This window comes from Alligator sinensis, unplaced genomic scaffold, assembly GCF_000455745.1.
Source record: "Alligator sinensis unplaced genomic scaffold, ASM45574v1 scaffold250_1, whole genome shotgun sequence".
In the NCBI taxonomy this organism is placed as follows: domain Eukaryota; kingdom Metazoa; phylum Chordata; order Crocodylia; family Alligatoridae; genus Alligator; species Alligator sinensis.
The window spans coordinates 1,356,103-1,366,889 of NW_005841888.1; the positions used below are offsets into that span (position 1 = coordinate 1,356,103).

The following is a 10,787-nucleotide window of genomic DNA, read 5'->3' on the forward strand; positions in this document are numbered from 1 at the left end:
CGCAATTCAAAAAGGATGTGGAGAAGCTTGAGAGGGTACAGAGGAGGGCCACGCACATGATCAGAGGTCAGGAAAACAGACCTTATGATGAGAGGCTGAGAGCCATGGGACTCTTCAGCCTGGAAAAGTGCAGGCTCAGGGGTGATCTGGTGGCCACCTATAAGTTTATCAGGGGTGCTCACCAGGATCCGGGGGAACATCTGTTCACCAAAGCGCCCCAAAGGATGATGAGATTGAATGGTCACAGACTCCGCTGCGATTCAGGTTGGACATAAGAAAGAACTTCTAAGCGCCCCAAAGGATGATGAGATTGAATGGTCACAGACTCCGCTGCGATTCAGGTTGGACATAAGAAAGAACTTCTTCACTGTCCAAGCCCCCAAGGTTTGGAATAGACTGCTGCCGGAGGCGGTTCAAGCACCCACTTTGAATGCCTTCAAGACACATTTGGATGCCTATCTTGCTGGGATCCTATGATCCCTGCTGACTTCCTGCCCCTGGGGCAGAGGGCTGGACTCGATGATCCTCCGGGGTCCCTTCCAGCCCAAATGTCTATGAAATGTATGGAAATCTATGAAAGAGCCGGGATGCTGGGGCCAGGCAAGGCAGCCATTGACAGGGCTGGGAAAGTACACAGAGGATGGGGCCTGTTTGATTCAGAGATTCAGCCAATTCAGTGGCAGCTGAATCGATTCGGGACCGTGAGTCAAATCACCAAATCGAATCACTGTTCCCTGAATCGACGGAATCCGAATCCCGAAGCGAACACTAGCTGCTTCGCACAGGCCTACTATACAATATTAGCCATACCAATGTAATCTTAGCTGCCTATGAAGTTACAGAGTAAAATAGTTATTATTTATGTTATAATTTAAAAATATCAGGGCAAATAATGCATTTCAGAAAGTGAATGTTAAATACACAACGTAATAGTGTACCTTGCCATTTGCTTGTAAGCCTCTTCTGCCACAGCAAATATATGTGGATCCATGTCCCCCATGTTTTGCCCACTATATGCATGGATAATAGCATCTCCATAAATTGGTAATTGTTTGTAGGGGTTCATTGCAACCAGAATGATTCCTATGGAAAAATACACAAGGTGGCAAAAATCTAAGTGACTTCAATGAGCTTAAATAAATATAAACAATGATTTAAAACGTTTTTCATAATTTATTTTAAACAGTGGTTTTGTCTTTGCTTACCACTGTACGTGTAGATAAGCTTAGACTCCACAAAACGAACTTTAAGGTTGTGTAAAACAGCAGGGTCATGGAGATAGCTAAGCGCAGTGAGGTCATTTTCACCAACAAGTATGTCAGGATTTCGCAGAGGCGGCAAGGCTGTCGGATCAACAGAGTAAGCCAATTCCTGTCACAAAAATTATGTGCAGTGTAAACATAAAAGCAAACAGAACTTTTTCACTCCCTTTACTGTTGCATGAATAACAGATCACCACTTGACTTTGTATTCCAAGACCACCAGTAACTTCAACTCAAGTGCATGGCATTTGTGTGCACAAAGAAGGTAAATGGGACCCCTCATTGTCTAATAAAAATAAAGCTGTGTGTTCTTGGCTTATACTGTGCAATGAGACACTGTGCAATTCATTCACATGAAAGAAAAAAAATAAAATGGCAGGTTAGAATGAACAGAGGAATGATGAAGTAATTCAAGTGTGGCTTACACAGCGTGGGCATAGTTGGAACATAGACGCTAGGGCTGTGCGAAACAGCACCATTTGGTTTTGACTTCTGTTTCGCCATTTTGAAGGGAAAGTGTTTCTCGTTGTGTTTCGAAACACTGTTCTGTTTCGTTTTGTCTAAACTGTTTCAATATTTGGACGTGTTTTGTTGTTTTGCCCATAGGCTATTATGGGGAATCATGAAAATGCCTAAACCAATGTAATTTCTTGCCTGATTTGGATGAAAATTGCAGGGATGGTAGCCCCTTCTGAGGGCATGAAGCCTGCCAGGTTTCAAGGAGATCAGTGCAGGGGTTTCTGGGAAAGTGCACCTCAAGGTGCTGACAAGGAAAAACTTGTCACTTGATGGCAGTGACAGCCTCTTGTCATCCTGTGCGCAGAGCTGGGGGCCCGCACCCCCAGGAGGGCTGTGGGGCTGTGTTGGACTCCTCCCAGGGGTGCGGGCTCCTGGATCTGTGCACAGGATGACAGGAGGCTGTTGTTCCCGTCGGGGACTGGCACTGGGTACAGCCCATGTGTCCAGCACCGGGAAGGACTGGTGCTGCTGCTGGCCCCAGTAAGCAGCAGCAGCCTCCTGTCATCCCGTGTGCAGATCTGGGGGCCTGCACAACTGGGAGGACTGTGCTAGACTCCTCCCAGGGATGCAGGCCCCTGGATCTGCGCTCGGGATGACAGGAGGCTACTGCTGCCTCCTGGGACTGGTGCTAGTCGCAGCCCATGCCCAGTGCCGGGAAGACAGGTGCTGCCGCTAGCCCCAGGCAGCTTGGAGCAGCTCCTCCACTGGCTCTCCACCGCTGGGCTGAGCTCCATGAGGCTGGTGGAGCCTCTTGTAGCAGAGCCCTGGCAAGCACAGGCTTCGCAGCCCCATGGAGCTGAGCCTGGAGGCGGGAGGTGGTGGAGACCCAGTGGTGGAGCCACTCTGAGCCCTGGCCAGTGGCTCTCCCCCACCTCCTGCGCCTGTGCTCAGGTCCGGGGTGCTACAAAGTCTCTAGCCACTGGGCTGTGCTCAGAGCCCCATGGAGTTCAGCCTGGTGGTAGGAGAGCCAGTGGTGGAGTCGCTTGGAGCGTAGCCCTGGCGAGCACAGCCTGGAGGCAGGAGGCTCCGCAGCCCCATGGTGCTGAGCCTGGTGGCGGGAGGTGGGGGAGAGCCACCAGCCAAGCTGTGCTTGGAGCCAAGGCTACACTCGGAGTGGCTCCGCCCCTGGCTCTCCCCCGCCTCCCACCATGGGACTGCTTCAAAACTCGAAACATTTCAAGTGCCCTCATTTTGTCTCATTTCGAAGCCTTTTGTTTCATGTCGATTTTGTGTTTTGAGCTTGAAATGCGTTGAAACAGCCTCAAAACAAAACACTTGTTGAAATTTCACACAGCTCTAATAGACTCTGACTGCTAGCATGGCTAATTGAGGCTCCAGGCAGCCTGTCATAATTTAACAGCTTAAGTCCACTCCTCAAGACTCCTGGAATTTATAGCAATCCCTCAGTTTAGAGGGGAACATCAAGGTGACAGATACTTTGCTGGGATAGTTTAGTCAAGGATGATCCTGCCTTGAGCAAGGACTAGATGATCTTGTGAAGTCCCTTCTAGCCCTAACTTCCTATGATAGAAGGTCACCTTTTCTTCCCCTACCTAGTCTCATACCGTGCAAATTTCACTGGAGCAGAAAATGTGGGCAATAAGTTTCTGTGGAGCTGACCCAAACTAGCCAAGGAAGCATCTTTGGAGGATGCATCCAAGGATGCATTCTGCTGGAACAATGGAACCGTCATCCTCCAAAGTGAGGTGTGCGTGCAAGAGATAGCTTAGTAACCCGCTCACAACTGAGCAACTAGCCCCCCAAAGAAACTAGAATGACCACAAACCTCACTGCTTTTAAAATAAACACAAACTCACTTCTCTTTCCTCAATAATGCCTCCCACATCACACTTTTAGAATATTTCCACAGAACAGGGAAAAGTCCAGACATCTTCCTATGTTCATGCTAACAAGTCTGCATAGTGAGTGCCTAGGAAGGTGAGGAATGCAGTATAACAATTCAGAAAAAGCCTCACTCCATTCTCTGTCCTTATGCTTCATATATTTCACTCATAAAAATCAAGAGAACATATAACAAACTGCAATCACACTAGGGAGGTGGCTCACAAACACATTTTGGATAAAGTAGTGTTATAAATTAGGAGTTCATACTAACATGGCTCTCCTGCTTATTTATTACAAATTGTAGACTAAAGCAATGGATTTAGTAAAAGGATAACACCAAGTCCTCAGCTGATCCTGTGACTGCCATAGCTCTGTTCAGTTCTATGAACTCATGCTAATTTACATCAGTCTAGGATGGGCTTCAGAGTTCCTATTTTCAGAAGTATGGCTCAGTGCACTGGGACATGAGTGAAGGGTAGAATAAAGCTCTTAACATTTTTAGGGGGTTGTTCTTTAGTGTACAAGTAAAATTCCTACAATTGCAAAAGAAGATCTGTGCTATTTTCTCCTGCCAAAGGCAGCCTGCCAGGCTACAGACAATAACTAAGGCTCTTTTCCTTACAGTTCCATCTTCTAATCGTAGGTGAAGCACACGCTCTCCGGTTCTGTAGTCCTTTGTGATTTCTGCCGACTGCCAAACTTCTTCACTATCAGGAATCCAAACCCTGTTGTACTACAACAGCAGAACAAAATAATGGTTAATTCCCATGCTATTAAAAGAAGTCACTGGCTTAACAATTCACTTTCTTAATGTAAGCTAACAGATAAAATAAAGGGCTGGGAGGCAGGACTGCACAGTCTTTTCTTTCAGGCTCCACTACTGACCTATTTTTACGCTTTAATTAATGCAACACACAGCTACCTTAACTATCGGAAGGACTTTGGGGTGGTTCCACACACTGTGGGGTAGGACTAGATGGGAAGCAGCACTAGGACCAGATTATAGTTTGCTCATTTAAGCGGTCTCAGTTACTGATGCTAAATATAGGGGATTTTCCTTATGGACCTAGCCAATTCCCCATCAGGAATGATGGGGGTGGGTGGGTGGGGATGGAGCCGGGGGGTGTTGCCCCGCCATCCCCTCTGTCCCCATTGGCTAGCACCCTGTAACACTGCTGCCTCCAGGAAGCAGGGCTGGGGCAGGGCAAAGCCAGCAGCTGACCTCACCCCCTGCTCTGTCCCTTCTGTCCCCACCATCATGGCAGCACTCCGCTGTGCTGCCACCTCCGGTCCAGAATGCTCTTGGAGCACTCTGGTTGTTTCACTCAGCACTGTGACTGGCTGCCGAGACAACCAATCAGAGTGTGAATAAAGTGTTACGGACAGGCAGATAGACTAAGGCTTTTATTATATTTGAATACTTATAGAAAAAACTCGGTCACCTAGGAGGAGAGAAGTCTCCTAAAATCTTAGTAGGAGTTAGACCTCCTTAAATTCATGCTTGTGAGACTTAATTTTGCTATAGGACCAGACGGGTACATGTGAAGATAATTATGTCATAACCTTTCTTACAGGACAAAAGAACATTCTTTAAAAATGTATTTTCTCCTGTACCCAAGGGCAAATTTCAGAACCTGCTGGTTGCCTTTCCATTTACAGCACAGGGGTTAGTTCAACACTAAGTCACTTGGGTTTAGCTCCACTCTACCCTAAAAACACCTTAGTTCTGATGAAGTGGCCACAAAATCCTCTGAAAAAACTTGAGAAATTTAAGTGTTTTGAGAGCTGCAGAAGTAATGACGCTCTTTAGGTACACATTACTGCCAACATACAGCAACTTGCGATAGTCATGAGACTCTGGACAAAGTAATGCAGGTGTTCCTGTTTGAACACTCACTTTGAACTACTAAACTTCTCCTCTTACAAAGAGCTGAAGGAGCAACGCTAGCTACCATCAGTGTAAACGATACATAACTTGTCTATCTCTAAAAACTAATGTATATCTCAAAAAAATGCAAGTAGACCCAGTGGAAGCCTATGCTTTGAACAACTGCCGCTACCACTTTAAATTATTATCTGTGTTGTTTAAACAGGAGTTTGCTCATACACAGACCATCTGGTCATGGTATATCAAAGTCATGGTGTTTTTATGACATCACAGTCCTCCTGCAACATCCAACTGAAGCAAAACAAAACAGCCTTATGATTTCAGAGAAGAAACAAGCAAAAGTGGCAAGCAGGCAACATTCAAAAAGCAAATATCTTTGAGAGCAGTAGAGTTTATGTAAGAAAAGAACCTGTTGTATACATAATCTCTCTTATGCAAATTTATTTCTGTATAAACCTTGCTTGTCATGGCAGTTTGAGGCTCTTCTACTGAATCATAGTAAATAACCGTATTGTTTTCTGATTGCTGTCAAGCTGGACATATGAAATCAGACAAGAGTTTCATTGACAAAGCAGTCATATACCTGCTCTTATTCTGCAAGTGACAGTTTTACCTCAAGTATTAAAAACAAAACACAAAACAGGACCCAATTCTGCAGTCTGTAGGTGGCCCTCTCTTTGAAGGCAAGACATACAGGACGATGATAATATTCTCCACTTCTATAATGTTCTCTCTATAATGAACTGAGAACTGTTTTATGGACAGAAAAGAACAGACCCTCAAGTTACACATGAATGTTCTTTGTACTTTAGTAGGATAATTTTTTCCTTGGCAGGAAAAACAGAATCACACCAAACTTTACTGTTCATTTCATCTATAAACCTCATCTACTCTAGTGCTTTCCCCAGCTCTTTTTCTGTGCCCTGTAGGTGCTTCTCTTCTGGGCATGCTAGCCAGCCACCTAGTTGCTCTTTTATTTTTCTACACAAGGAGAGATATAGAGATCCTGGCCCCACTAAAGCCAGCCACAGACCAATTTCATGCCTGGTGCTTTCTCCCTCTGCTGCTCTGCCCACTGTGCCCAGCTGCCTCATTTCTATCTGCCCTGGAAACCTTTCTCCCAGTGACTATGGAGTCCATTCCCAATGATGCCTCCTGTATCTGTTTTCTCTTCTCTTATTTGGCAAGGGTCTCTAGGAGAAGCAGATAGATCAGATCTTTCTTTCCAGCTGCTTTTACAAGCCTCTAGATTTCTGAAATACCCTCATTAAAGGATGACCAAGAAAGGATTTTATAACAGTGCTATATCGTATTTGCTTCTTTATGGTCATTAAAAATGTCTGAATCCAGTATTTGTTTAAGAAAAGCTCTGACAATATTGCAGAGTTAGAAATAGTTGATATCTGACACTATGCCGCACTGGCATTAATTTGAAAGGATTATCTTACTTTCCAGAATCACAATTTTCATTTTAATACATTCATATTTGTTGCTTAATGCTACACAACACGTCCAGTTCCTTCCACTACAGTCTGTTTGGTGATGCCCCCACAAAGGAACATTTCATATATTACTGAGCTGTGAAAGACCCAGAAGTCTTCCCAGAACAACCCCGGTGATGAAAACGTTTCTGTCTGTATAGCCCAACCCTACCCCTCAAGTATTACAGTCAATATAGTACCCACATAAAAAGACACCGTTAAATGAAATATGAAAAACAGAATTCAAGTAGTTTTCTCTCTCTCCAAATACTTTGATTTTCACTTGATGTTTGCTACAGATATGGGTGTTTAAGATACTTTTATACATATTTACATCTGTTATGAGAGAACATATTGATGAGAGAACATATTGATGAGTATTATTTTATCAGAAATCTTTGCTATTCTAATCATACAGCCTCACCTCAGTTTTAATGGTAATACATAAGAAACTGCATTGTCCTTGCTCATAGAAAGAGGGGAAGGGAAAAAAAGCATGTGATCAAAGTAACTATTCTGTAAAAGCCTCTGCAGCTGTAGGTGCCTCCATTGGTAAATGAAACTAGCCACTTTAAGATTGGTCTATTTGAACCCTGCCTACCAAGTAAACACAGGGAATTTACTCATTCTCATATCAAGTTACACCCAAACCTTCCTCTCACCTGCATGACGTTACTCCAGAAACAAGAAGAGAGCCTGTGATTTTAGCTACTCAAAAAGAATGATTAAATGTGGAAGCAATGAAAGGAATATAGTCAGCACAAAGGTCTAGCTTTAAACTTGTTGTATGTATGGTGGGATAGAGATATATGATTGTAAATTAATATATACACACACAGTGTGTTTATCTTAGCTATTTAAAGAAAAAAGTTGCCATGACATTAAAGTAACTGGAGAAAAACAGGAAGTAAATTTTATAAAAAACACTCAGGTCATATTTAAAAGAACACATTTCTGTGTGGCTTCAGAAATGAAAATGATAATCATGGAAACATATTAATATTGGACTGGAAGAGACTCCTGGGCCAAAGTCCAGTTCCTTTCTATCATAAGCCACCACAGCACACAATCCTTTTCATGGACCAAGAGCACCATACTGTTTTATCTACAAGATGGAGTTGGCATTCTGCAGTACAATATGTTCAAGGTGCTTGCTTAAATTTTAGAATTGCCTAAATTATCAACTATCTGGTTATCAATCTCTGTATAAATAATGCCCCATATCCCCAAATTCAACATTGCTACACAGCTTTCAAAATGTATTTTCCCACACTACCCTCTTAGGAATTGTAAAATCTACTTGGGTTACTTCAACTTACCTATCTGATAGGAAGTGCAAAACAGAGCTTTAAAAAAAAATTGTGAGGGTTACACATCTCTGGAACAAACTACGTGAACTTGAACAGACTTAAATGAAAACAGACACAACTCCAGAGTCTCTCTGGCCAATGCATATTCAATGTAAAGATGCTTTTTCCATAGTAAATAGTAAGACCTCTCTTCTATATTACAGGAAGAGATTATTGTAATTAATTATTTATTTTCCTTTTGTAAACTATTTTAAAATATTACCTTAATTAGTCTGATATTGCTATTTACTTTACTCCCTGCATGCTGACTGTATTTTGTCTGGTCAATCACACTGCTAAACTTCTCTGCATCATATTTAGCTGCAATACTTGAAGAACAAAACCCAGAAATACTTTCACAAGAGATCACTTTGCACAAACTGCACTTTGAGCTTATAAAACAAACTCTGCTAGTTTTCAGATGAGTTTTAGATAGAGGAATTTCTTCCATCAGGCACCAAAACGCTGAACTATATCCATGACAGAGGGGAGAAAATGACAAATGAACTTAACCTTCTAAGGCTATATCCTGCCCTGCTCTGCAGACATAGCTGAAGCTCATGTACACATACCTGACCAAGTTTTCAGTATGCTGCTTGCGGTAGCTGATGCAGCATGGGATTCAGGTTGGGCTACATAAATCTACTTGGGAACCCATGCAAACACTCAGAGGGGTCACCCGCATGGCGTTGATGCCATGGCTACTATAAGTACCTGTGCCAGGTACTTTAAAGCTAGATCAGGTACAGGTAGGTCTAGACTGTAATTCAAACACGTGAGTTAGATATACCCATGTGCAGTGTAGGGTATGTCCACACAAGCTGCAATTGTGCCTTTGGATTGCAGTGCAGATATACCCCAAATTAAGACCTCCATGGGATTCCTATTATATCGTGTCTTATCTAGGGTTCCTTTAACTTGGAAATACTTATGTACATGCTTTACCTAATGGACTACTCACATACCTAAAATTAAGCACATGCTTAAACATTTGTAGGTCCTTTGTGTATTTTTATTTAAAATTCTTGAAGTAAGAATGTCTCTCTGTCTTGTGCGGTACAGACTGCATCATATCGCCCAATATTTAAGTCTTATTTATTCCTTTTATTTTAATTTTAACAGTATAACGCTTAAGTAAAGATGTCCTCAACTCCTGATATAGCCATCTTAGACACTGACATACAGGAATCAGAGATTCAAAAATAATTTATGAGTAGTACTCCCTGTTGTTAAGTTTCTTCTACTAGCTCACTGAAAGTTATTGCATATTATTTGGCTATGGACTTCTTGCCTGGTATAATATAGTATGCACCCTTTGGAAGGAAACAGAAATCAATATTTAATGACCTAGTTTCAATCCTGTTTCGAGTTACGTTGTTAATCTAGAGTAATTCAGTTCATTAAGAGTTCTTAGGATTTACAGCAGCTTAAATTGAAGTTAAATGCAAATCCGTAGAAGGAACAGAAAATCAGTCCAGCAAATACAGCACGGTGGTGCACTTCTCTCCTAAATATACCACAGCCCTCACAACCCAGCTCTGCTGTGCCATTTTGTAGCCCACATACTGGCAGCTAGGAAGGCGCTGTGTGTGAAGCTTGCGCCTTCAGGGCAATGCAAGTTGCACTTGCGGGAAATGAGAAATGGCCATGCAGTTTACAGCTATTAAAACATACATAAACTTCTTCATGGAACATTTTTCAGACCCAAATCACATTATAAAGGTAGATAATTTCTACAGATTAGTGGCTATGGGACTTGCAAAGGACACTCCAGTATCAGCTGGGAGGAATCCAGGTCTCAGGACTCGCACGATCTATCATTTGTCTCAAAACAGTTTTCTCACTTCCCTAGCTGCGTTACCCGCTTAAACAGCATGGACTTGCGTAGACCTCTGTGTTTGCTTATTAAAGCAGCCCCAAGGGCCTTCACACCGATATGTCACCTGCTGCAGTCCTCCACTGCCATATAGGAGGTAAGCGTGTGATTCACTAACCTGGGTAAAACACACCGTTCCCAACGAGCTGCCTACTGCTTATATGGTAACAAACTCTGGCTGAATACGTATGGGTTATTGTGATTGTGATGTGATGTGCGTAAACCCCCAAGAGGTACAAACCCCACAGTCTCGCTTTGCTGCAGCCTCCCCACCCTGCGCTCTCGGGGTCCTGCCCACACCACCTAGAAGCCCCTCGCTTCAAGGCCTCTTAGGCAGCCGTCACCTGGGGAAGCGCAGCAGGAGCAGCAAGCAGTCGTGGTGCCAAACAGCGCAGGGGCACTGCTGGTGTCGAGACGAGCGCGTCCTCTGGCGCCGCCCGCGCCCGCCTGAGGGGGGTCGCGCAACACGTCCAGCGCCGCCCCGGGGGAAGCGCTTCTCGCGGGATACAAACGAATGGAAGAAAGCAGGCGGGGCCTGCGCCCAGCCCCGCTCCCGCCCGGCGGCCC

General features: G+C 43.8%; 1 protein-coding gene across 1 annotated transcript in view; it reads right to left on the reverse strand.

Moving 5' to 3' along the window:
• Positions 1-10,787, reverse strand: part of MYO5C (myosin VC) — a 70,871-nt gene that overhangs the window by 55,894 nt on the left and 4,190 nt on the right. Inside the window, exons 2-5 of the mRNA XM_025197011.1 lie at positions 10,565-10,713; positions 4,249-4,359; positions 1,206-1,371; positions 939-1,083 (exon numbers count right to left, since the gene is read on the reverse strand). Of these exons, the coding sequence (XP_025052796.1) occupies positions 939-1,083; positions 1,206-1,371; positions 4,249-4,359; positions 10,565-10,713 (571 nt within the window). The remainder of the gene's footprint in view (positions 1-938; positions 1,084-1,205; positions 1,372-4,248; positions 4,360-10,564; positions 10,714-10,787) is intronic.